Source organism: Girardinichthys multiradiatus, chromosome 15 (genome assembly GCF_021462225.1).
Source record: "Girardinichthys multiradiatus isolate DD_20200921_A chromosome 15, DD_fGirMul_XY1, whole genome shotgun sequence".
Taxonomy (NCBI): Eukaryota; Metazoa; Chordata; class Actinopteri; order Cyprinodontiformes; family Goodeidae; genus Girardinichthys; species Girardinichthys multiradiatus.
Window position 1 is genome coordinate 14,981,381 of NC_061808.1, and position 27,722 is coordinate 15,009,102.

At 40.2% G+C, this 27,722-nt stretch overlaps 2 protein-coding genes across 3 annotated transcripts in view; one reads left to right on the top strand and one right to left on the bottom strand.

Annotated features, from left to right (window-relative positions):
* armc2 (armadillo repeat containing 2) lies at positions 1–26,075 on the top strand. The gene is made up of 18 exons (XM_047387527.1): positions 1–226; positions 2,061–2,299; positions 2,388–2,457; positions 2,628–2,793; positions 4,140–4,245; positions 11,336–11,406; positions 11,953–12,063; positions 13,691–13,875; positions 14,012–14,114; positions 14,261–14,475; positions 15,000–15,145; positions 16,132–16,231; positions 16,711–17,029; positions 18,718–18,840; positions 18,930–19,043; positions 21,808–21,940; positions 22,739–22,893; positions 24,101–26,075. Exons 2-18 carry the CDS (start codon positions 2,091–2,093, stop codon positions 24,232–24,234), a joined length of 2,460 nt encoding a protein of 819 aa, XP_047243483.1. The 5' UTR covers positions 1–226; positions 2,061–2,090; the 3' UTR covers positions 24,235–26,075.
* Positions 25,796–27,722, bottom strand: part of sesn1 (sestrin 1) — an 84,926-nt gene continuing 82,999 nt past the window's right edge. For both annotated transcript variants that reach the window (XM_047387528.1, XM_047387529.1), the window contains one exon: positions 25,796–27,633. In XM_047387528.1, the coding sequence (XP_047243484.1) occupies positions 27,547–27,633 (87 nt within the window). In that variant the 3' untranslated portion in view covers positions 25,796–27,546. The remainder of the gene's footprint in view (positions 27,634–27,722) is intronic.

Consider the following 27,722-nt stretch of genomic DNA (forward strand, 5'->3'; position numbering starts at 1 on the left):
GCTGAAGTTTGCGGTCTCCTTCACAGCCGTTAGAAGCGCGTCACCGAGTCGCGCGCCTGCAGCTCGTGCCCCTTAAAGTTTCGGTCTAGCTTAAACGCCTGGTCGAAAACTTACAAGTTTGAAACTAGTTTTTGCGCATATTATTTTAAGGCTTTGGCCTGGAAACCACGCGTTATTTCCTGACTGATATCTCTTTCGACAATTTAAGCTGAGAGGACTCTTAACGGTGAGTGTACCGGTTTCATTAAAAAGTACTAGCGACAGGTTTCATTCAAACATCAGACTCATCGACCGCTTCTTGCTGCTTTGCTGTGTACATTTGGTTAGGTACAATTCTAGCCGCCCTTCTTGAGGAATATGACTTCCAAGCTGCGAGTTTCCAGTCCTAAATGTTAAGATTGTTTGTCATTTGTTGGATTTTATGCCTGAGTTTGAAAGCGACATTTTTGTCACCATGGATACGGAGCGTGAACGCGCACCTGCTCTTTTCAACAACCACAACATCACTTGATTACAATAATTTGGAGCATATACACATATATACATATATATATATATATATATATATGTATAAATAGATATCTTCTAAAGACAAATAAAGCAGGAAGAAACACAACATATTAATTGCCTTGCTATCTAAAAACCTTTTCAGGTAATTTTCAATTAAATATTATTTTAATATTCACCACTTATTGTGTGCATTGTTCCAGAGGAACATATTTAAAAGAACAGTGACTGTGAGATGGCCAACTCAATGGGTATGTAAAATCCATTGTAGTGTCTTGCTGAAGTATTCTTACCTTTTGAACTTTTTTTACTTTTTGTCATCTAGCATAAACTTTAAACTAAGGCTGAAACAGTCAGTCAGTCATTTTCTACCGCTTATTCCATAGTGGGTCACGGGGCAGCTGGTGCCTATCTCCAGCAGTCTATGGGCGAGAGGCAGGGTAAGGCTGAAACAATTAATCGAATTAATCGTGAATAATATATTATTTAAATAATCGTCAACTAATTGTACAAAAAATATAGACATTTTGCATTTAAGATGAAAAACTTTCTTTTTCAGTAAATATGCTCCATACAGAACTTATCAAGCGGCATAGTTTTAGCTTCATCTGAAAAAAAATTTCCTATTAAGCACCTTTAGCTATCCGATTATTAATTGAAATAATAATCGCCAGATTAATCGATTATCAAAATAATCATTAGTTGCAGCCCTACTTTAATGTATTTTATTGGATTATGTAACGTGCTATATGCAAACAAAATGGTTGGTTCCTTCTTGTCTCTCAGATTTTTCATATGAGCTGTTAATCTCTTCTGCTCCTCCAGAGTTACCATGTGCCTCTTGGCTGCTTCTCTGCTCTCCTTACCTGACATGTTCATTTTTGGTGCAGTTATTGTGGATTGTGGATGCCTCCATAATACTGTTTGTTTACTAACGTTCTCTAACAAACCTCTAAGGTCTTTAAAGAAGAGCTGTATTTATACTGTGATTAAATTACACAGAAGTGAACTCTGTTTAACCAATCAGGTGACTTCTGAAAATAAGGTTGTCAGAGTGCTAAATACATGTGCATGCAACACTTTTTCCATCTTTTTGCCACAAACCAGTAGGATGGTCTCAGGGATACTGATGTCGGTAAGTTGCTCTAAAGAAACAAAATGGTTGCAGAAGTTATGAACTAAACTCAATGAGACAAGAAATGGCAGCGAACTACTGTCAAGGGATAAGTAGGAAAATGGTTATTAGGATCTGGCAGTACAGCAAACCGGGCTTAATATATACTGAGGGAGCAATCAACAAGATGCACAATGGATGTGCGATTAAGAAACACGGGGGTGGAGGCAAGACAAAAATACAAAGCAAGAACCGACCAAGAGAGCAATTCAGAATCAGCTTTATTGGCCAAGATTGTGTGCAAAAACAAAGAATTTGACTTCGGTTTCAAACGCTCACAGCTTATAGACATTTCTTACAATCATTAAATTGTTCACCCAATTTCCTTAGTGCCCAATGAACCATTAAATCTGTGCACTTTATGACAAATGTCACCCAGGTCTGAATGACCCAAATCTGACTGAGCGCTATGGAGACAAATCATGAGATCTGCAGCCATTTCATCCCACGACGCAACAGTTTGAGGAGAACATGTGCAGAGATAGTCAGAGAAGCCAGGCAATCTCTGCGAGTTCAGTCCACACAGCGACCGTTTACTCCAAGAGGCGGACATAGGCAGCTATTTGGGACAAACTCTGTTCGAGCAGATCATGACAGCAGACCTCCATCAGCCTTTAGGTTAGAAACAAATTCTTCAAAATTCATATTTGTGAAAAATAAAGAAATAATAAAGAAAAATAATTAATTATCTTTTTAATCTTTGCAGTCTTCATGCTCAAAATTTTGATGCTGACTCCAGGCCAGGCTCAGGGACTCGCCTCTCACCTCTGAACCACGTATGTATTATCCCCCACACATAAACAATATGTGTTTTTTTTTCCTCTTTCAACAAAAGAAATCAAGATGGGGGGATTTCACTGAGCTTACTAGAGATGTCCCAATTAAATTCATCCTCTGATCAGTTCCTCACACCATCATAAATTCAGTATTTTGTCTCTTTGTCCAGAAACCAAAGTTTCCATTCCCCTGCAACGCTGAGGATTCATTGAAAGACTTTCCCAAATCCCCCGCTGGGCCGGTAGAAGCGAGGAAAGGGTTGGCAAGGGCTCGGACCCGCCTCCTCAAGCCTCCATCACTTACATCGTTGTTGCCTTCAGATGCATGCACAGATGGTAAGTAAAGAAAAAATTGTTTTGTGTTGACCAACTGACAAAAGATGCAGAGAAATGCTACAGAAATATTGTGCACCTTTTAATAAAAAGTGATTTATTATTCTTTATGTTCCATTGCAAAAATAAAATGACTCATGTAAATTAAATTCTATTTTTAGATGCACTATGGTATTTGTTTGTGTGCAGACATTTGTGTCCAGCCATTTTCTCCAACATAAAGTATTTTGCTTATGTTTTCATACCCGTAACTACAAAACCCTTTATTGGGATTTTATGTAACAGACAAATACAAGCTAGGACGTGTAATGTTGAAGTAAAAGGACATGTGGATTTCAAAATGTAAAAACCTGCATTTTCATTCAGCCAACTGAGACTTTGGAGAACAAAATCAGGCTTAAATTACTGTTGGGAATCCTTCGGGGTATGTCTATGTACATCCAGAGAGTGAAATGTTTGCCCATTCTTCTTTCCAAAATAGCTCTAGTGCAGTCAGATTGGATGAAGAGCATGAGTAAACATACATTTTCAAATTTCTCCACAGATTCTCAATTGGATTTAGGTCTAGACTTTGACTGGGCCATTCTAACACATGAATATGTTCCGATCTGAACCATGCTATGGGTGGCTCTAATTAGTTCCATCTATCTTATCAACTCTTTTATATTGGTTTGATTTATATTCTTTCCATTTTCATTTGACTGATTAAACACTGCAGTCTTCATGATGCTGATTCTTCACCAATGTTCTCTAACAGATCTTTGAGGCCTTCACAAATTACACACAAGTGGAATCCATTTACTAAATATGGCACTTTGGAAGGCAGTTTGTGGCACTGGACCTTATTTTTAGATATCAGACTAAAACGGGGCTGAATAAAAATAATGCCACATTTTGCCATTTTTATTTACTGTGTATCCTCATTTCTTCCATTTTTCAGTTATGCACTACATTACCTTGGCCTATTATGTAAAATCCCAATAAAATAAATGGGAGTTGGAGGTTGTGTTGTGACACAAAACAGTTTTTTTTTTAAGAGACGGTATATGATCAGGGCCATTTATGAGTTTCACCTTACTCCCCTATTTGTAGATTGATATGAGAATTAATACAAAATTTCCTTTTTTTTGAGTCAAAACAACTTAAATAATATATGTATCACTCTCCATTAGCAATTATGTATTAGGTAATAGGTTATATACTAGGTAAATACAATTATTTTGTGTGAACTGAGGCTTGTATCTGTAGCTGTGGAAAGAAGTAGAAATATGGCTACAACACATCACAGTAACATTTAAATGACTTTTTTCATCTTTCATTTTTATTAATGAAACATAAATTAAATCCAGGCCCAGAGCAGAAGCAGCTGTCATCCAAACTGCTTTGCAGTCCAGACCTCTCCACAGATCACAGAGGTCACTTCAAACCTGTCCCAGGCAAGACGACTAGTAAAAGGTAAAACCTTTAGCAGTATGTGTCCGTTTCTATCCCTCCTTCTCCTCCTGCTCCTTCTCTTTGACCTTAATGACAGCCTGACAGTGAGTTTAAGATTTACTGGCACACAAGGTTGCAGAGGTAGCAATTACTAGATGGAGTTGTCTCCCATTATTAGCTTTCATTAAACCCTTTTTAATCTGTTCCTTGCTGCTCTGTGTGTCTCTGTATTTTTCCATTGAAAGTTTACTGTCTTTCTGAAATGTTTTAGTAAAGTTGTAAGACTTTTTTGTTAAAATTATTACCAGTAAACATCATACAAATAGGATCAGTGTAATTGTTTTATTTTTTATTTAATGTTTGGACTTTGATCAAATTCATAAATAGATATTTGGTAGGGACCTGTAGTAGACAGGTAACTCAGCCTTGTCAGCACTAAGTATATTACAGATTTGATGTCTTGGAATAGTATTCAGTATAAAGTACTAACTTTCTTTATTTGTTGCATTTAAATCACAAACTTTAATGTATTTTATTAGGATTTAATTTGATAGACTAACACAAAATACTGCATAACTGTGAAGTTAAACATGTTTGTTTTTTTATTCTATAAATAGAAATCTGAAACTGTGGCATATATTTGTATTCAGTCCCCCTGAGAACCACCTTTTATTGCAGCTCCACAGCTTTTTGTTGGGATATTAGGTTTGCACATCTCAAGACTGAAATATTTGACCTTTCTTCTTGACAAATCAAGCTCTGTCAGATGAGATGAATTCAAGTATGGACTTTAATTGAGCCATTCCATCCCATAAATATGCTTTGATATGAACAGTTCCATTGCTGCTCTGGCTGTATGTTTGGTGTTGCTGTCCTTCTGGAAGATGAACCGCCACCCCCAAGTCTTTTGCAGCCTTTAATGGGTTTTCTTCCCAAAATGCCATTTATTTAGCTCCATGCATGTACACATTAAATCTGACCATCACTCTCTTTCAATGCTACACAGCATGATGCTGGAAATGGTATGGTTCCAGCAGTGTAGGTTTTCCACAACATATGGCATTCTGCATTTAGGCCTAAAACTTAAATTTGGTCTTATCTGACCAGAGCACCTTCTTGTGGTAAACAGCAAACTGAACCTCCTATGGCTGTCTTTCAACAATGGCTTTTTCTTGCCCATCTTTCTTAAAAGACAGATTTGTGCACTTTATGACTAATAGTAAGTGGCTTCTCCCACTTGAGCAGTGAATCTCTACAGCTCTCCTCAGAGCCCAGCGTTAGCAGGGGCCTCTTGGCTGCTTGTTTGATAATTACTCTCCTTGCCTGACCTGTGACTTTAAGTAGAAGGCCATGTCTTGGAAGGTCAACAGTTGTGCCATACTCAATGTATCAATTTCTGGATGATGGACATCACAGTGCTCTGTGAAATGTTTAAAGTGTGGGATATTGTTTTATAACTAACTTCATCCCTTACCTGTCTGGTGTGTTCTTTGGTCTTCAGGATGCTGTTTGTTCACCAATGCTCTCTATCAAACCTTAATGACCTTCACAGATTATCTGATTTCATGCTGAGAGTAAATTATACACAGGTGGACTTTAATGATGCATTAGGTGACTACTAAAGGCAGTTGGTTACTCTGGATTTTATTTGGTGGTATTGGAGTGAAAGGGACTGCATTCAAATGCATACCACACTTATTTGTTTTTTTTTTACTTTGGTAAACCATGTGTCAAGGATGTTCTACTGTGTGCTGATCCATCGCATAAAATCCCATGAAATACGTTGAAGGTGGTGGTTGTAATGTGACAAAACGTGAAAAGGTTCTAAGATACTATAGAGCAGCATGGGTCTCTCTAACTAAAAACGCTTCAACTTTATCACTCAAGCTCCATTTAAATGGTAAATGGAGGAAGCTGGAATCGAACCCACAACCTTCTGATTGCAAGACGACTACTCTTCCTACTGAGCCACAGTTGCCTTAAACCATCATATACTTCACTGCACACTATATCTTGGTCACAGTTAAATCCAGCTTCTTGGCAAGCTTCAAATCCAATGAATCTGCCCCAGTCTGTCAATCTCCCCATTTGTCAGCTTTTACACTTTTCCCGCGCAGAGAGGCTAAAAGCTCCACTTTTTTGCCGACCTCATCAACTGTGTGTCAGCGTAAGGAGCATATAACTCTGGACATAATGTCAGGGGGCTTTTGTTACAATCCATCCACTTATCAATTCGCTGGGGCAGCTGAACCTGTTAAAAGAGGAGGTGGGGAGTCAGACCATTAAAAATTTTTACAGGAAAGCTGGGCCAATACCCACTGCTCATACACCTCCCTCTCAAGCTAATTTAACACAAAATGTTTCTGTAACTTGTTGCTGACTAAGATGAGTCCTACTTTAAACACTCTTGCACTGATCACTCTATTAGGTCAGGTATTTGGAAACACTGTTATTCAGAGTTGCAATTAATTTCATAAAATTTGTTTGCAAGAGATGCCTACTAAGTCAGAGCAGAAAAAAAAGACTTCAAATGGAGATGGAAACAGCATGACAGATTTAATATGATGGGGTAGATGGTAGATGAGATATCTATATATCTACAGTACAGACCAAAAGTTTGGACACACCTTCTCATTCAAAGAGTTGTCTTTATTTTCATGACTATGAATATTGTAGCTTCACACTGAAGGCATCACAACTATGAATTAACACATGTGGAATTATATACTGAACAAAAAAGTGTGAAACAACTGAAAATATGTCTTATATTCTAGGTTCTTCAAAGTAACCACCTTTTGCTTTGATTACTGCTCCACACACTCTTGGCATTCTGTTGATGAGCTTCAAGAGGTAGTCACCTGAAATGGTTTTCACTTAACAGGTGTGTCCTGTCAGGTTTAATAAGTGGGATTTCAAGCCTTATAAATGGGGTTGGGACCATCAGTTGTGTTTTGCAGGAGGTGGATACAGTACACAGCTGATAGTCCTACTGAATAGACTGTTAGAATTTGTATTATGGCAAGGAAAAAACAGCTAAGTAAAGAAAAACAAGTGGCCATCATTACTTTAAGAAATGAAGGTCAGTCAGTCCGAACAATTGGGAAAACTTTGAAAGTGTCCCCAAGTGCAGTCGCAAAAACCACCAAGCGCTACAAAGAAACTGGCTCACATGAGGACCGCCCCAGGAAAGGAAGACCAAGAGTCACATCTGCTGCGGACGATAAGTTCATCCGAGTCACCAGCCTCAGAAATCGCAGGTTAACAGCAGCTCAGATTAGAGAACAGGTCAATGCCACACAGAGTTCTAGCAGCAGACACATCTCTAGAACAACTGTTAAGAGGAGACTGTGTGAATCAGGCCTTCATGGTAAAATAGCTGCTAGGAAACCACTGCTGAGGACAGGCAACAAGCAGAAGAGACTTGTTTGGGCTAAAGAACGCAAGGAATGGACATTAGACCAGTGGAAATCTGTGCTTTGGTCTGATGAGTCCAAGTTTGAGATCTTTGGTTCCAACCACCGTGTCTTTGTGCGGCGCAGAAGAGGTGAACGGATGGACTCTACATGCCTGGTTCCCACCGTGAAGCATGGAGGAGGAGGCGTGATGGTGTGGGGGTGCTTTGCTGGTGACACTGTTGGGGATTTATTCAAAATTGAAGGCATACTGAACCAGCATGGCTACCACAGCACCTTGCAGCGGCATGCTATTCCATCCGGTTTACGTTTAGTTGGACCATCATTTATTTTTCAACAGGACAATGACCCCAAACACACCTCCAGGCTGTGTAAGGGCTATTTGACCAAGAAGGAGAGTGATGGGGTGCTGCACCAGATGACCTGGCCTCCACAGTCACCGGTCCTGAACCCAATCGAGATGGTTTGGGGTGAGCTGGACCGCAGAGTGAAGGCAAAATGGCCAACAAGTGCTAAGCATCTGGGAACTCCTTCAAGACTGTTGGAAAACCATTTCAGATGACTACCTCTTGAAGCTCATCAACAGAATGCCAAGAGTGTGTGGAGCAGCAATCAGAGCAAAAGGTGGCTACTTTGAAGAACCTAGAATATAAGACATATTTTCAGTTGTTTCACACTTTTTTGTTCAGTATATAATTCCACATGTGTTAATTCATAGTTTTGTGAAGCTACAATATTCATAGTCATGAATATTCATAGTCATGAATATATATATATATATATATACATATATATATATGTATATATATATACACACACGGGAGATTAGACAGCCCTTCGGTTCTTTTTTCCTCCAATAAGCCAGAGCTCTGCAGCTCCAAATGGCTCTCTATTAGATTTGGGTGCCCATCTGGGCAAGGCTGGTAGTGGTGCATATTGTGACTGCACTGGCCAGGCCTAAGAAAGGGATGAGGTCATGTCTCAGAGAATGCAGAATCACACAAAGAGACCTTATTATCAGGCCCTTAATCCCATCATACAAAGCCAAAGCCCCCTGATGTTCAGTGTAGCAAGGCTCAGACAACTATCTCTGTTATGTATCCCCTCTGAGTCAGGTGAAACCAGATGCTTGCCTATAAAAAGACACACAACCATTTTTTTTTCTCACTATCTACAAATAAGTTAAGACCATTCCTGTTTCAGGTCAGTTAGGACTACCAAAATATTTCTATTTACCTAATGTCAAAATTGCTGGTATTTCAGGTGATTGCTCCTGTCAGAACTGGTTTAACATAGTCTGGTTTGTAGGCCACCTTGATTGCTGACACACACCTTTACACATTCACCCACAAATTTAGGACTGAGATCAGGGCTTTGTGACGGCCACTCTAAAATATTGATAACATCATGGACCCACCCCCATGCTTCACAGTTGGGATAGGGTTCTCAAGCTTGCAGCTTTTCCGCTTTCCTTCCAAATGTAATGTTGCTCATAATGGTCAAACACTTCAATCTTAGTTTCATCAGAAAAAAAGAATGTCTCTAAAAATTAAAATCATTGTCTCTTTGTCTGTCGCTTTTCACGGTTCTTTAGAAGTACCGGCTGAAGCTGGTACAGGACTCGTTTTACTGTGAATAAGGATGCTCTTTCACCAGCTCCACGGTCTTCATAAGGTCTTTTGCTTTTATTTTGGGTTTGATATATGTATTTTCCACCAAAAAATCATCACTGCCTCAAGTGGAGGAGTTTAAGTATCTCGGGGTCTTGTTCACGAGTGAGGGAAGAATGGAGCGGGAGATCGACAGACGGATCGGTGCGGCTGCCACAGTAATGGTGGCGCTGTGCCGGTCTGTTGTGGTGAAGAGAGAGCTGAGCCGAAAAGCGAAGCTCTCGATTTACCGGTCGGTCTATGTTCCTACCCTCACCTATGGCCATGAACTTTGGGTCATGACCGAAAGAACGAGATCCCGGATACAAACGGCTGAAATGAGCTTCCTCCGTAGGGTGGCCGGGCACTCCCTTAGAGATAGGGTGAGGAGCTCGGCCATCCAGGAGGGGCTCGGAGTAGAGCCGCTGCTTCTCCACAGAGAGGAGCCAGTTTAGGTGGCTCGGGCATCTATACCGGATGCCTCCTGGACGCCTTCCTCAGGAGGTGTTCCAGGCACGTCCCACCGGGAGGAGGCCCAGGGGAAGAACCAGGACACGCTGGAGGGACTATGTCTCTCGGCTGGCCTGGGAACGCCTTGGGCTCCCCCTGGAGGAGCTGGAGGAGGTGTCTGGAGAGAGGGACGTCTCTGCTGAGTCTGCTGCCTCCGCGACCCGGTCCCGGATAAAACGGAAGACGACGAGTACGAGTAAATCATCACTGGGACATAGAACCTGTCTCTTTCCTGAACGGTATGATAGTTGGTCATTCCCATGCTGTTCCTACTGGTGTATTTTTGTCTTTTTTATGACAGATGAATGTGGAACCTTTAGGCATCTGGAAATTGTCTGAAAGGATAAAGTATACTTGTGAAGGCCCACCTCTTGCCTCATTTTTTTCATTTCCATTATTTTTACAAAAGGAAGCAGTGTGTATGACTGTACTTTTAAAAACATATCCACATGTGTTAGCATTTTACCTAAATGTTGTGAAATAAACTTTATGAAGCCATGACATTATCATCTGAGCTTTCTCAAATTGCTTCAAGGAACAGCAATTTTAGAAATGATTAAAGTAGAAATGTTTTTGATAATCTTAACTGACATAAAACAAAATATTCAGTTTGGTTTGAAAGAAGATGGTTGTCTTACTCTTTTTTTAAATAAAAGACACAAAACACAGGGGTTAATATCTTTTTTTTATGTGTGACAGCAGCTAATCCTACAATTGTCCTCTTAAGAAAAAACAAATATTTAAATGAGCGTTTATATCAAACTTCAATCCTGTAAACATAAAGAAGGGAACATGAGTCAACATGTTATGTGATTATCTTTATTTATAAATACTATGTAGGGTGGCTATGTTGTAATTGGTTCCACCACTCACCAAATGTCATGTTTAACAAAATGAACTGGCACCTTGATGCAATGTTTTTCCATGCACATTGCAACATGTGCAACAATGACATGCAGAGGGAAACCACAACACACGGCATAGCATGCTACCTGCCTGTGTTTTTAGAAGCTCTTTACCCGTATCGCACAGAGGTAAAGACGGTGGAAACGGTTCAATGACAAAGCATGTACAGCTTTAACCATATTGGCCACAGAGCTGAGATCTCAGTTCCTCTCTGTTGGTGGACTGCAGTGCGTTCTGCACAACAACTGCGCAGTCACACAGTCAGATAAATAAAGGCAGAATGTACAACGGAAGGACATACTCCCACATGTATCTACGTGCTTGCAAATGATCTCACACATGCACACACATGCACAAGTGAAACTTACCAGCACCTGCTCACAAGTTGCACCTCTGCTGCAACAGGGACACCTAGTGGCAGGAGAAAATGTTCTTACAGTCCCTCTGGATATTTATAAGCAGACTTTTAGAGATCTTTCACAGCTTTTAATTCCTTAAGAAATCGTTTTCAGGTCATTTCTACTTTTTATTTTCTCTGCACAATTATCCTAAACTAGCCCAGTTGAAAAAAAACGACATCTTAGCAGTCAGAAAAACTGATGAAACGTTTCTTTGTGTTTTTTGTTGTTACAGCAGCACAAATATCCAGCCTGCTCTTGACTCAGGAGTCAGACACACAGGGTGCAGAACAGAACAGAAAACAGGTTTGTCCAGATCTCTTTAATGAACCTCAGGAATCTCTTATTTTTCCAACAAGCTATGGATATTTACTAAGCAACACAAATTCAGCATTATTTTGTTTCACAAGGTGAAACAAAATAATCATACACTCAGAGGTTTTAAATGAAATGAAACCTATTTAGTTACAACAGTTGTTGCTAATGGCCCACTTTTTACCATATAAAACAACTAATCAATAGCTCAGAGAAAGGTCGGTTTGTGCTGTCACAGCTTCCTGTATCACACCAAGCAAGGTGGTATGCAAATATTTAAAAAAGCATGTATGGTGTTTGAGAAAATACAGACATTTGCTTTCACAAAGATATGCACACGGGTTTTTGTCAAACATGCAGCCTGTTTCATATCGGTGCGGAAAGAAATAAGAGGTTTAGCTGTGAATGCTGACCTTTTACCATGGCATCAAACTTCGTGCTGTTTTATTTTAAGATGGTGAACTTGTGAACCTTGCTCACCACTTCTGTGTTTGCAGGAGGTAATTGGCAAACTGCAATTCTCTCTGCATGTTTCAGAGCTGGGGTATGGAGACAGCACCACATGCACAGACAAGGAGGATGCAGAGTCATTGGTGTGGAATAATGTGATTCTTCCTCTTCTTCAAGAGCTGGAAACTGTGGCTGCAGGTAACCTACCGGGTATAAAGCAAAGTAAATTGCAAACACCCAACATACATGACTCCTGATTCTTTTCAGCACAAGAATATGTTTTCCTTTTGTCCTTTGGGAAAGCTCAGTATTATTTTTAATTTAGCAGTGGTGGAGATTCTGGTCTTGTTAGAAGCTTTTATTGTAAGTCTCCCCTCCCCATATTTCCTTACTGTATTTTATTTTCAACCAGCAGGCTGAGAAACTGATTCCTCAACACTCGCAGATAGTCGTGCATAATGTCTTACAGAATGAAAAAGCTCTGCCATCTCACCCACTGAGGAAAGACAAACAGAATAGTGTTGTGTTTGGCATCTGTACAGAATCTCTGTTTTAGCCTGAATTGATAGTCTGGCAGCCATGAAATGAAATCTGTCCTTAAATATTTTAATACTCTACAAATTTAATGGAAATTTCATTTGAAAGATAAATATTAAATATTTATTGTACTAAGGGGCTGCTGGCTCATGCATAAAACACATTTAAGATTCTGTGAGAAATTGCAGCGAAGCGTAGAGTGTGAGACAGTGTTCAGCCTTTCTTAGAAGCGGCCTCTTATTTATGTAAGGAAAACGTTTATTTTGCTCTAAAAACGAGGAAAAGACTCCACCCTTTTTCTTCCTTTTGCGTCAGCTGCCTGTTGCTCTATTGTTCTTCTGCATTTCACCATCGAAACTCAAAGCTGCGTCTCAAAGGAGGAAGGCAAATGAATTTTCTGCTGACATACACAATGCTGCATAAATATAACTTCTCTGCACGGTGCCTTGCAAAACTATTTCTGTCTCTCAACCTTTTTCCACATTTTGTCATGTTATAACCACAAACCTCAATGTTTTTCAGAAATGTTTTGTTTTTTGTTTTTTTTAGATTTGTTTAATAATAATAACTAAAACAGGTGACATGCATATGTATTCAGAACCCCTTTGCTCTGATAGCCCCGAAGAAGATCCAGTGCGACGAGTCGCCTTGAGAAGTCACAAAGTGCAGTCTGAATTGGTAAAAAAAAAAAAAAAGTCCACCTGTGTGTATTTAAATTTTAGTGTAAATACAGCTGTTCAGTGATTGCCCTGGGGGTTCATTAGAGAACATTAGTGAACAAACCACGTCATCAACAGGAAGGAACACAGCAGACACGTCAGAGAGGCCCATGGTAACATTGAAGGAACTGCATGGATCCACAGCTCACGTGGAAGAGTCTTTTGGCAGGACACTATTAATCACATACTCTCCAAATCTGGTCTTTACTGAAAACGAGCTATAAGAAAGCCATAAGAAGGCCATGTTCTGACTGAGCCTGAGCATGTTCTACCAAGGAGACTGGGCCAAACATTTCAGCCTTCAGATGTGCAGAGCTGGTAGAGCCCAAAGGATTTGCAACTATAATTGCAGTGGATGTTGACTCAGGTGGGCTGAATACATATTCCCGGCACGGCTCACATAAACTCCCAACAATGTACTGAAGATTTAGGGGTATGAATACTTTTGCAAGGCACTGTATTTACATAGATGCACTATGATGATGTTTTTATTAATTTATGTGTTTCTCTCAGTTTTATCATGTTTGATTACATGATCATGTTGCTGAAAGTGTCTCTGCCATGCCCAGGCAGCTCTGAGGGCTCGGTGGACCGCCTGTGTGATCTGTGTGACCATCTGCACGACACCTTGTCGGATGCAGACGTGCTCGGTCGACGCTGTAAGAGGAGGTCTGGGATACTGCGAACTCTGTTCCGCCTTGTTGATCTCGACTCTGCCCAGCTCAACCTGCACATCGCTAAGCTCTGCTTTGCTGTGAGTGATGTGGGACTTTGCAGATGTGTGTGGGGGTGGTTGTGTGTGTGTTCAGCATGTCTGCCAAGTCTCAATTACAAAAATACTGGAGGCATCTTAATGTAAAATGACTGGAGTTGTTTTTCTTCGTTTCTAGCTTTGTGTGAGTGGAAATAACCTGCTCAATATCTGTAAGCTCGTCTTCCAGATCAGCCGCAGTGAAAGCAACGATGTCCTCTTTGAGAAAAACTCTATCATTGGTTAGATTTTCATTGTTTATCCATCTGTCTTTATGTTCTCAAATAAATCTTTATTACATGTTATTATTTGACATTATTTTTGGGTATCCTTGTCTTGAGTAATTACAAATGACACACATTTATATGTTTGTTTTTTCTGTTTCTAGATTCACTGTTGTTAGTGCTGAACAATGAAGATGCGCATGTATCCGGCGAAGCTCTACTCTACTGTGTTGGTACTTTAAAATTTCTCTCTGGAAACGCCACAATCCTCAGACTCTTGCTGGCCAAGAACTGTGTAGGTGTTGCACAGGAACTCATCCAGAAGCTCTGCAAAGCAACAGACTGCAATATGACTGTAGCAGGGCACATCCTCGTACAGGTTTGTCTCAAACCAGACCACTGTTCTAGCTTACATCAGTGTTATTGGAATTTTACAGATTTCTTTATGTTTCTCTTCTGATGTTTGGCTAAGCGAAAGCCAAAGTCGTTGTGCGTCAGTAAAGAGGAATCAAATGTTGCTTGTAGTTGTATTTTTGGCCATATGGTGATTTTCCATCTATTAGGTAAAAATAATCTCTACTAACCAGGCCACGGCAGTCCAAATCACACTGTGCTCCTCTTTGTTGAACATGATTGCTTCAAACCACATAAGCTGACCCAAACAAACATCTTGAACCCAGTCTGTTATTGGATATCTAACATAGCTCATTACCGTGTTAGAGGGAACACTATGACTTTCCAGAGCTTTAGGTACAACCATATGTTAGTGATAGAATGATTTATTTCCTTACTGAACATTTCTTCTTTGTGGAGTATTCTGTACAGGCCAGCACCTACCCTTCTTTTTCCTAACATATCATCCTCCTGTCTTTGTTTATTTTTCTCTCTTTCGAACCCCTAAAGCTGACAGCCACCCTGAGGAACCTCGCAGATCATCCTGATTCCCGCAGACTCTTTGTTTCCTTCAACGTAATTCCAGCCCTGTGCCTGGTGTTGCATCATTATTGTGAGGACAAAGACATCTGTACTAACATTTCCAGAATTTTCAGGTATAGTATATTTATTTTGTCATGGTTTTAATTAAAAATAGATCTTTTTTTTCTGTTCAAGGATTCCTTACCCTGCTAAATGAGTTCTAGTCTCAAAATGAGAATCAGTGCTGTCAGTATATCTGAGGTCGATGATACAACCGCCTTGATTCGAAGCGGTTACACAGAAACCTTCATCTGCATTAATCAGTTTCATGTCTAAAGCTCTGAGTGCCTTGTGTTTAGCTTCATCCATCTTGCCATCATCTCTTACCAGCTTCCTTATCCTTGCTGAAAGAAAGCATTCCCACAACACGATGTTGCCGCCACTGTGTTTTATCATGGGGTTGTTGCATTCAGGGTGATGTGTGGTGTTAGTTTTTTACCAGATCACCTTGCACCATATGTTTGTTGTGTGTCCCACATGACTTGTGGTAAACGGCAAACAGCACAACTTCTGTTTTTTTTTTCTTTGAGCAAGATCTTCCCTCTTGGACACCTTCTATGAAGGCTGGATGTGTGAAGTGCACGACTAAAAGTTGTGCTTTCAAAAAATTCTCCCACCTGAGCTGGGGATCTCTGATGCTCCTGCCGAGTTAGTATGGGCCCCTTGGCTGCTTTCCTGATTAACGGCCTGTATGTTTCAGTGGATGGGCCATGTCTTGGGTATGCAGTTGTGCCATACTTTTCACATTTTCGGATAACGAATTAAACAGTGTTATATTAAATGTTGAAGTGTGGGATATTGGTTTAAAACCTAACCCTACAGTAAACCTCTCCACAACTTGTCTCTGACTATTTTGCTGTGTTCCTTCATGATGCTGCTTGTTCTCTAATGTTTACTTACAAAACACTGAGGCTTTTTCAGAACATTTATGTTCATACAGAGGTTAAATGGCAAACATATAGGGGCATTAGAATGAAGGGGGGCTGAGCACAAAGAAAATACAGATGTAAAATCTAAGAAATCACTCATGTGTGTGTTTAACATCCCTTCTCTCCTGCAGTAAACTCTCCTCGTACTCCGAGTGCTGTCTCGCTTTGGCCCAGACCCCCAACTGCTACTCTCTAATTTTAGATCTGCTGAGCAAACATCACCAAAAGCAGGTGAGTCCACAAGCCCCCTCTGTGTTCTCACGTATTTTTTGCTCTATATATAATAAAGAGAAAAAGCATGTTACTTTTAGGGTAAATACAGATTTGTTTTATTTTTTTATATGAGTATGTGTAAGTCAAAAAGGCTAGAAGAAAGGAATACGGAGAAAAATTAGACCTACTGAACTTGAGATGATCCATGAGTAAAGGGGATGTAGAGGTTGATTGAAGGAAAGCTGCAGTTGGGATGAATAAAAACGTTGTTTTTTTACTGTCATTTGTCTATTATTACAATTTCAAAAACATTTTGTTTTCCAATTAAATAAATCAAACCACTTCAAGAAGTAATACGGTGCTTGAGATAAAGAAAGTAACTTGGGCTAAGCCAGAGAAATCTAAACAAAATGATCATTAATCTTTTTTTCATTTCAGTACAGTAAGTAGTATCAGGTTTACCAGGTCATTACTGACCCCTCTCCACATCTCCACAGGACCTTGTTGTACGTCTTCTCTTCACCCTCGGCAACCTCACAGCCAGAAGCAGTGAGCCTCGACAGCAGCTCTTTCAGTGCAAGGACTGCATGCCCACGCTCCTCCAACTTTACAACAGCTACCAGAGGAGAAATGTGTCATCAAATACAGCCTTGCAGAAAGAAGCAACTTCCTCCAGAGAACCTGCTGCTGCTACTTTGGCAGACGATGTGCTGGTGAAGCTGGTCAGGGTGCTGGCAAACATGTGCATCCACCCAGCTGTCGGTCCATCACTGGCTACGAACACAACATGCATTCAGCTTCTGATGGAGACATTAGGTGAGAAGACAAAAATGTCTTTTCTTTAAGTTGAATTATTTAGTGAAATAAATTAAATTGCAACCATTAGCAGACCTTTTTTCCTGCAATTTCTGTTGCATCTAGTCAGTGTTCTTATTTGAATGGCACCCTGAGCGAGCCCCGTTTTTTGCCATCCCATAACCTATCACATGCAGGAAATCATCTAAATTCTGGCTTGGTGTAAATGCAGTGTAGTCTGTCACAAAGCACTTAAAACAATCTCTTTATTCTCAGCAGCAAGCAGGGGTGCTTTTACTCCCCATTGACTGCACATGCATGAAAAATAATAAACATAACATAGATTTGATTTTATTTGGTGCTTGTACAGCCTCTTTCTATTGCTGCCCTGTTCAACTACCTGTATCAAAATCCGCCACTGGTTGCATCTGAGAAAGAAAACATCCTAAGAAAATCAGCAGTTCTGATTAGTTTAAAATTAGCTGTTTAGTTTAGTTCTTGTGTGGAAGGCAGCCGACCACTTCCCCAGTGCTGGGAAACCTTTCCTCATTTTGTCAGTTCTCACCATCTCTGTGCACTCTGCTCAATAGATCACACATCCTCCTTTGGTTTACCTGTTTTTTTGTAATTCTGACAGAGCAAAGCGGTTTGCTGCAGGAGCAGGATGTTCTATCGCTTCTCATAGCCGACTTGGTTTGCTTGCACGAATTTCTCCCATGTGGTTAGTTGGTTTAGGACAGGTTGAGCTGATATGTAGGAGGGTGTGAAACTCCGATGTGCTGCTCAACTCCTACACTTAACCTTGTGGCAGTTGGAGGAGAGAAATAAACAATTGGAGGTAAAAGAGTTAAAAAAACAAAAACAAAAACGAGTAGCATGTAAGCAAAATCCATCAGTGAAACATAGAATGAAAGACTGACTGAGAAAGTAAAACTTGCTTTGAGCACCAAAGATGGGAAAGAAAAAGGTGAAAAGTCAAACTTGGGAGATTGATGTCCTGTTTTGAGTTCACACTGCACTGAGCAACTATCAGTTTTGAGGAGGGGGGCAAAACAAAACAGCATTTCCAGTCAGAACCAGAAACAAAATTCTGTGAGACATAGGCACCGGCTGACAGCTCAACCGCAATATCTGCGATTTACGACTGAGCACACATCTGCTGCTATATCGGGAACAGACTTCATTTGAAGGCTGCTCGTGGTGACATTCTTCATTGGACTTCGTCATATTGACCTTTGTATTGTCAAGTTCACTGTATCAGGCTGGAACTAATATGAAAGGCAGTCATATTTGTTTTTGTCACATTTTATTCTAAAGAATAAGTTTAAGGTGCAAAAGAGTAGGTATTTCAGTGGTTTGAACGGCTATAGCTTTGGATGTTTCAAACACCTTTTATCTTACATTTGTTGTAGTTGTCAGCAATTAACTGAACATATTTAACTGTGTATTGAATTAAAGGGACACTGTTTTCATCTGGGTCCACCTAATTTGTCTTTGCATAACAAAGCTATTTATTTGTAGCTCTTAGCAAATATATTTTCCTACACTGGAGCTGAAATTGAAGTTATGCTAGGATTAGTTCCATGTGTGTCCGTTTTTTGTACATGACAGAGTAAAATGGGTTTTATCACAATGTCATACAAAATGTGGTATTTATTTCTTGATTTTTGTCGTCTGTTTGCTCTATGTGACATTTTTGGGTGGCACAGAGCAGAGATCTGTGCAGGAGAGCGAGGAGCTGCTGGTGAACGTGGCTGCCGCCATCAACAACCTCTCCTTCTACCAAGAAGAAAACTCTGAGATCAGACACAATCAGCTTATTATTGCAAAGTGTAAGACTAAAAGATGAGAGAAAATGTGAACTTTGAAAGATGGGGTGAATGATCTTTAGTGTGACTAACGCACTTTGTTTTTTTTCTAGTGATTCTGAAATTGCTGCTTAGTTCAAGCATGGATGCCATGTTAGAGGCCACTCGTGTTTATGGAAACCTGTCGCTGCATAAGGACGTGCGGGACTTTGTTATGAAGAATAAAGGTATACCTCCAACAAACGTATGAATCGACAATTAACCAATCTAAACTAAGCTTTGTTTCCTTTATGATAATCCTGTGTGAGCAGCTAAAACCTGCTGCTTTAAACTCACCTATATGCTGCTCCACATTAGCTTCCATGTGTTACTGATATTCTCACAAATACAATCATAAATGGCCTTTGTGGAAAAGTTCTGGACCAACATGTCTGCACATTTACCTGAACAGATGTCAATCATTGAGGAATTTACTCTGGTATTTTATTTTTCTTTCACTTTCAGTGTTTGCCAGAGGTGTCTTAGTTCTGTTATCCATTCAGGGGTTGGACAATGAAACTAAAACACCTGGTTTTAGACCACAATAATTTATTAGTATGGTGTAGGGCCTCCTTTTGCGGCCATTACAGCATCAATTCATCTTGGGAATGACATATACAAGTCCTGCACAGTGGTCAGAGGGATTTTAAGCCATTCTTCTTGCAGGATAGTGGCCAGGTCACTACGTGATACTGGTGGAGGAAAACATTTCCTGACTCGCTCCTCCAAAACACCCCAAAGTGGCTCAATAAGATTTAGATCTGGTGACAGTGCAGGCCATGGGAGATGTTCAACTTCACTTTCATGTTCATCAAACCAATCTTTCACCAGTCTTGCTGTGTGTATTGGTGCATTGTCATCCTGATACACGGCACCGCCTTCAGGATACAATATTTGAATCATTGGATGCACATGGTCCTCAAGAATGGTTCGGTAGACCTTGGCAGTGACGCGCCCATCTAGCACAAGTATTGGGACAAGGGAATGCCATGATATGGCAGCCCAAACCATCACTGATCCACCCCCATGCTTCACTCTGGGCATGCAACAGTCTGGGTGGTACGCTTCTTTGGGGCTTCTCCACACCGTAACTCTCCCGGATGTGGGGAAAACATTAAATGTGGACTCATCAGAGAACAATACATGTTTCACATTGTCCACAGCCCAAGATTTGTGCTCCTTGCACCATTGAAACTGACGTTTGGCATTGGCATGAGTGAGCAAAGGTTTGGCTATAGCAGCCCGTCCGTGTATATTGACCCTGTGGAGCTCCCGACGGACAGTTCTGGTGGAAACAGGAGAGTTGAGGTGCACATTTAATTCTGCCGTGATTTGGGCAGCCGTGGTTTTATGTTTTTTGGATATAATCCAGGTTAGCACCCGAACATCCCTTTCAGACAGCTTCCTCTTGCGTCCACAGTTAATCCTGTTGGATGTGGATCGTCCTTCTTGGAGGTATGCTGACATTACCCTGGATACCGTGGCTCTTGATACATCACAAAGACTTGCTGTCTTGGTCACAGATGCGCCAGCAAGACGTGCACCAACAATTTGTCCTCTTTTGAACTCTGGTATGTCACCCATAATGTTGTGTGCATTTCAATATTTTGAGCAAAACTGTGCTCTTACCCTGCTAATTGAACCTTTCACACTCTGCTCTTACTGGTGCAATGTGCAATCAATGAAGACTGGCTACCAGGCTGGTCCAATTTAGCCATGAAACCTCCCACACTAAAATGACAGGTGTTTCAGTTTCATTGTCCAACCCCTGTATGTAACCCATAGACATTTTTGCACTTTATTTTTAATATACATTTGTAAACTTTTGTACATACCAGAGGGTAAAATTATGGAGTTTGCAGTTTACCATTTACTGAAAAAGTGCAAGACATGGTTGAAGCCAGATATTCATATATACTGTATAAATTAGATCCAACTTTTCCTGTTTTAGGTCACTCAGGATTACCAAAGGTTTTTTATTTGCCAGAAAAATCAGGAGGAGATTTTTTTTGGATATTTTTTTTTTTTATTTCTCCAAAAGTTAACATGCACTAAGATTACTATGCCTTTAAACAAACTGGGAAAGCTCAGATGATGTCATTGCTTTGTAAGGTACTGATTAAACCCCAGCTTTTGGGTTAACTGAAGGCACACCTGTGGATATACTTTAAGACAATACTTTAAACACACCACTTCCTTGTGTGAGATCACAGAAAAATCAAAAGAAATCAGCCAGGATATCAGGAAGAGAAGCATGGACCTTGTCCTTATGTTCATCTTTTCAGTAGGAAGCTGGTAAGAAAGTGTTATTTCCCACGGTGAAGTAGCAACATTGACTGAAAAACCGCTTGGAAGCCATTTCTCCAAAAGCAACATAAAATACATAGTTTACATCAACACAGTCAACCCTTATTTTTGGAGACATGTCCTGTGGTCTAATCAAACTTCAACCCAAGTGTTTGGCCATAATGACCATAGATACATTTAGAGGAAAAGAGGAGAACCTTGGAAGCTTGAGAGCATTATCCCAGCTATGAAGTCCAAGGTTGAAAGCAGATGACATCGTGGGGAAAGAACATTATTGAATATGGAAATATTAAAGCAACATCCCGAGACATCAGCCAGGAAGTTAAATCCTTGGTCTCATGGATGCAGTTTGGGTTTGATTTAAATCAGTGTTTTGAAGTGGCCATTCTATGTCAGATAGTGAGTCATAGTGGTTAACTGTCTTTTTATACAGCATACTGAATGTAAATATCTGGTTTCAGCTGTAATTTACTTTTAAATCGTCTTTAAAACAAATGGTGTTTAAGCTCAGACGCATTGTGGAGATCTGTATATCGCTGTATCATACTGAAGCTGAGTCTATCTTTACAACATAAACATGCCTGCTGACTTTGGTGATTGCTGCTCTCTTATCTTCCTCCTTTTTGTCCACATCCTCTCCCTCAGTGCACACGTTTATGGTGACTCTACTTGACTCAAAGAGAGCCGAGATGTGTTTTTCTGCCTGCGGGGTCCTGACCAACCTCGCTCTGGACCCTCCCAACAGGGTTGGTCTTGCACTGGAGGGGGCTTCTGCAAAGTAAGAACAAAAGCATTTATTTAAATAGCCTGTCTTTGTATCTCCTGCAAAACATGCTTCTCCAATGCATTTGAGAGACAAATGTGGTACGAAAGCACTATCTACTGTACCTACAGCAAAGCAAGCTTTGAAATATGGTGGTGTTGGTGTTTATTACTTTTAAAAATAACAAATCATCCCGTTACTGTAATAATTTTACAGTATATCACCATTATTCCCCTTTTGTTCTGAGTTGATAACTGGTGTTAGGCAGTTCAGTGTAGAGGATTGCAAAAAAGCATAAAGTTTATCTTAATAAAAAAACAGAGCAGGTCTGGGCTTTGTTTGTTTGATGATAGCTGAACTCTTGAGGAAATGGGATTTCAAGCTGAGACTGAGATAAGAAAATAAAACCAATTTTAAGTGTATATAATAAATCTGTAGCTGGAGGTAGAAAGACAAAACGCTTTGCTTGTTCAGAGTTATCAAATAAAATCTTCTTCCCAGGTGTTATTTGTCATTTCAGAATAATTTGTATATGTTTAACTGATGTGAGCTGGAACTGAAAGAAAGTCTGTGTAATTCTCTTTTGGCTTTAGTTCACTGTTCTTGTCTGAAAAGTAAGGACTGTTGGAACATTTAATTTTATTTCCGCCTCCCGCACACTGTTCTTGTCCAAATGAAACTCCAGTGAAGTGCACCTAATGTTCACAAACCTGATGGTCATGTGAATTCTCCCTCCTCGAGTCACATGAAGAGTTTTCTGTGTGTGTGTGTGTGTGTGTGTGTGTGTGTGTGTGTGTGTGTGTGTGAGAGCAGGTTGGTGGACTGTCTGAGAGATTTCGGGCCAGCTGACTGGCAGTTGGCAGGGCAGGCCTGTCAGGCCTTGTGGAACCTGATTGGTCACGGCTCCGACAAGCTGCTGCACACAGAGGAGAGAGAGGTGCTGCTGGAGATCCTCACAGTGTACTCAGGTTTGTTTTGTTACCAGTCCTTACACAACCAGCAGAGGGATGCAAACTGGAAAAGAACACACTCCCACTAACATCTTTCACTCGCTTGGGGGGATGACACATTTATTCTGACTTTCATGAATATATTTCTGTCATGCAGTGACTTGCAAAAGTAATCGTGCCCTTTGAACTTTTTCACATTTCTTTTTCTGGTTATAACCACAAACTTAAATTTGAATAGGATTTTATTGTGATATGTCGACACAAAGTAGTGGATTAATGTAAATTGAAAAGAAAAATTATAATACTTTCAGTTTATACAAACAAAACAGCTGTAAATCTTTTAGGGACTGTCTCTAACATCTTTTTAACATCTAAAGACGCACATTTTTGCCCTTTTGTCTTTGCAAAATAGGTCAAACTTAGTTAGACTGAAAGGAGAGTGTCTCAAGATCAATTTTTCAACTTATTGCCATAGATTCTCAGGTTTTAGGAAATATAGGTTTGAATTTTGACTGGGCCATTCTAACACAGAAATATGCATTGATTAAACCATTCCACTAAAGCTCTGGCTGTATGTTTAAGATTGTTTTGCTGCTATGAGGTGAACCTCTGCCTCAGTCTTTTCCTGCCTGTTAATGGTTTCCTTCCAAGATGACGCTTTCTCTAGCTCCTTTTTCTCGTGAACTCTGGACGGTTTCCCTGCTCTTGCTGAAGAAAAGCATCCCCACATCATGATACTGCCACCACCATGTCACCATGAAGATGGTGTGTTCAGGGTGCTGTGCAGTGCCAGATTTCTGCCACACACTATCTTTTGCATTTTGCTCCTATTTGACCAGAGGACATCTTTAGGGTGTTTGCTCTATCCCCTACATTGCATGTGACAATCTTGAAATAGGCCTTCTTATTGGGTTGTTTTTTTTTTTCAGGACAAATTTGTGGAACACACAATTAAAAGCTGTCTTGTCAACAGATGCCCCCATCTGAGTTGTAGATCTCTACAGCTCCTCCAGAGTCACTGTGGGTCTTTTTGCTCCTTCTCTGACTAATACTAAGGGTATCAGATTAAAGGGGAATTAATGCAAATGTCCACCAAAACACACGTTGCCCCTTGAAGCATTTCCCTTTCACTTCATAATTGTGCACAATGTGTTTGTCTCACATAAAACACATTTGTTTAAAACACACCTAAGATCTCTTACTACTCTTTTTTGCTATTCTTTAGATGAAGAGGAAGCTCTGAAATGGGCACTTAATGAAGATGAGGAGGATTTCCACAAAGCATGCTGGGAGTCAGAGTTTTTACCTGTTGCTCAGAAATTGATAAAGGTATTCCAGTCTCTAGAAACTACAGCTTGACACGATCAGATTTATGGTTTCACAGAAATGTCTGAGTGTGTTTTCCGCATGTTTCCTGAATATGTTAAGTATAGAGAGCGCTGGGAAAAAGCTTCAGAAATCCCAAAGAAGCTTTTCCTTCAACTGCTGTCACTGTTTAGTGTGACTGAAGCTTACTGAAGCTGCTGTTTTTCACAAAGGATGAGGTCACAGACATTTTACAGGCACTTTAAAGCTCACAGGTTGGGAAAATGACACAGGTGGAAGTTAATACTTAATGTCAGTATGCAGAACTATGCAGATAGAACCTGCAAAAAATGGGTTTATATTATATTTTTGTGCATTCATGTAAAAATAACTATATATCTATAATGTGTGACATCTGTGAAAACATTTGTATTTATATTTTACAAGCATTTTTGGCTGATCCAGGTTTTTATTTTTTGTTATTTTGGACCTTGAATGAACTTTTGAACCTTTTTTCACACTGAACTTTATTCTATACTGTGTGGTACAGATACACAAATGATAATGTAGTATTAAAAACAACTTACTTCCCAGAATAAAACATTTATTGTCTGGACATTGTGAAGAATTTATTGTAAAGCATTTATTGTTGCACAGATATGGGGCAAGGCAGTGCTTACAAGCTGAATAGCCAAAATTACAGCATATCCAAATCACATTATTGCTTAAAAGAAATCTGAAAAGTCAATTAGATCTGTGACAAATTTCTCCACTTTCTGCACAATAGTGACCTGTAGCAAGCACAAAACAAAAAGGTGCTTTAAAATAAAAATCCAAAAGTTTCAGAACATTGCTCTGCTGGTTGGTATCAGTGTTATCATGAAAAATAAAAGTTCCTATTCTGTACATAACTTGGGAAAGCCAGTGAAATGTTGGACAGCAGAGCAGGGGATTGGTAGACAGACCTGTGTGGCTCTGATGGGAAACCCTCTGAAATCCACAGATTACCAGCCTCTGGTAGGGAGCTAACATGATAGTCAGGAGCAAAAAGACTCTTTGACCTTGACCTCACTACAAGAAAAATGGACCATCAACTTGTCCCCAGTGAGTCATGCAGCTTTGAAGCATGCACAGTGCCTGCACTGCACTGATGATAATAAATTGAGCTATTCCCCTGAACACCAGTTTACTGGTGATGTTCTCAGCTGTTTTGTATTTAGAGCCATGTATGTAAGCTTCAAAAATCAAACTTTATTTCCACTATTTTTTATTTTGTGGCACTAGTGGCCTTCATTTTGAAAATTGACTGGCAGGTATATTTGGTGGAGAGAGAAGGGAAAGACATGCAGCAAAGGTCTCTGGGTTGGGACTTGAACCTGTGACGGCTGCATCGAGGACTGAGGCCTCCTTATATAGGTCTATCCCTGCACCATCGCCACATCCCACAACTCATCTTATGGCTGGATGAGCTACCAAGGTCTCCAGTTTTCATTCAACCAAATGTAAGCTTATGGTTATTGTGTGTGATTCTCAAATTGTGTATTAATATCTCTTACAATCTCTTTCACAAAGCACTAAAAGCACATTTTAAGAACAAAACTACAAACAATACACATTAACTCAGTATTAGTTTATTTTTTTTTTTACTTTTCCATATTTTCATATAAAAAGTGTCAGTAACTGACATCAGTCAGAAGTTTGAAAGAAATGAAAAAAAAACTTCCTCTCAAACCACTTTCAAATGTACCATTCCTTTATCATTGCAGCTCAGCTCCTCCTCAAATCATCATTCACCTGATTTCCTCAGTCCACCTTCAGAATGCAGTACTTTACTGATTTTTAGTAAACAAAAGAAACAAGCAGAGGCATTAAACCTCTGATTAAAATAAAATCTTTAAAAAAAAAGCTGCTTTTGCACTGGTTAGACGTCCCTCGCAGGGAAACAAGCACAGCTACAACCTTTTTGCGTTCGAAACTTATCGACCGTAGGCAGCCCTGTGTGAGCTCTGGATCCCCTGAGCAACAGGTACACAGCAGCCCAAAGAGTCTCTGCTCACCAAAGAGCACTTTTTACATGTTATAAAAAAAATACAAGAGGTATTTTACTGGTAAAATTCACAATCAAAAGCTTTGAAAGGGTTAGGTCAACCAGCCAGGCGGGATAAGCGGAAGACGAGATATGACGGAAGCAAACCCTCTCCTGGAGAACCTGGTTTCCAGCTTTCTATACAATTGATATTTTTCAGATTTTTTTTTTTCTTGCCCCCCCCCCATACAAAAACAAAAAACAAGACATCAATAAAAAGAACAGTTTTCTCACAAAAACAGAGCTACAGCAGAAGCAAGAAGGCTTTCCTTCAAGGTGCTTCGCTTTTTTTTCTTAAATGAAATTCCAAGACGTACATTTTTCTCATCTCCACTTGTTTTTGTGAAGCACGCAATCATACCTCAGTCATCAGAAAAACATACCTCATTCAAACCTGTACAATCAAACTCAAAAAGGGCTCAGACAGTGTTCTTTTGAGTTTTTTCCCCCCCACATGTAGGGTCTTCACACTCCTCGGATTAGCTTACTACGACGTTTGAGATTTCGGGTGTGGTTAAGGGAAAAGAGGGTGGGGGTAATGCAATGGATTTTTAATGGACAGGGGATTTTATGAAGGGATTAAGGGAATTGGGTGAGGGGTGATTTTGGGCATCAATATGATCCCACTAAAATACAACTGGGAGCAGCAGCACCAGCACGTACACACTGCGCTGGATATAGTTCAGGCACACGTAGAAAACACTGAGACAAAATAAAACCTAGAGTTAACGCATCCGTCTGCAGTTACATCAAAACCATCTCCTCCAAATCATACAAAAGTGAAAAAAAAAAAAAAAAAAATAAAGAAACTAAAATAACAGTGACAACAGAATCAAATATGCAGACCGTTTCTGGCTGCACAGCTTTCTTTCTGGGGAAGTTTAACCAGGATTCTCATTCCTATCTTGAGAGACGTGAGACAGGCAATGCTGAAATACTGAAATGTAGTCCTGGATGTCTCCAGGGTCAATGCTCTGAGCCAGCACAAACCCTTCAGCAGGGCTTGGGTTTGCTCAAGGCTGTCCTCTGTTGGTCAGTTTTGGCACTGCAGGCAACGTCTGACTGGATCCACATGTAGTTTGAGATGACTTTTCTCCAGTAGAAAATCTTCTTCCCTTGATGTCCATTTGTTCTGATCTTCTCTGCAACGTCCACAAGGCAATGTCAAAACCGAGAGCTTTTTGATTAAACCCCCCCATCCTACCCCTCTAAGTTTTTTCTTTGTGTTCCAGAAAGAGTAACGACAGTTAAAGGACAACAGTAAAAACGCCAAAAGCACTTCACGTCATGTAGCGGGTAATCGCTCTCAGAGCGTATAACAGTTCTGCTTGCATCCGTGCTTCCATAAGAAGCAGATTAACGTGGACCTGCAGGAGGAAAGAGGGAGAGAGAAGAAGAGAGTGACGTTAACGCACTGCAGCAGAGTTAACCACATGTAAAGAGCTCAAAACAGGAA

Coding starts and splice junctions, on each gene's coding strand:
- armc2 (XM_047387527.1), top strand. CDS start 2,091: ATGGAGACAAATCATGAGATCTGCAGCCATTTCATCCCACGACGCAAC. Junction 4,246..11,335: donor GGCAAGACGACTAGTAAAAG/GTAAAACCTTTA, acceptor TTGTTGTTACAG/CAGCACAAATATCCAGCCTG. Junction 15,146..16,131: donor AACATTTCCAGAATTTTCAG/GTATAGTATATT, acceptor TCTCTCCTGCAG/TAAACTCTCCTCGTACTCCG.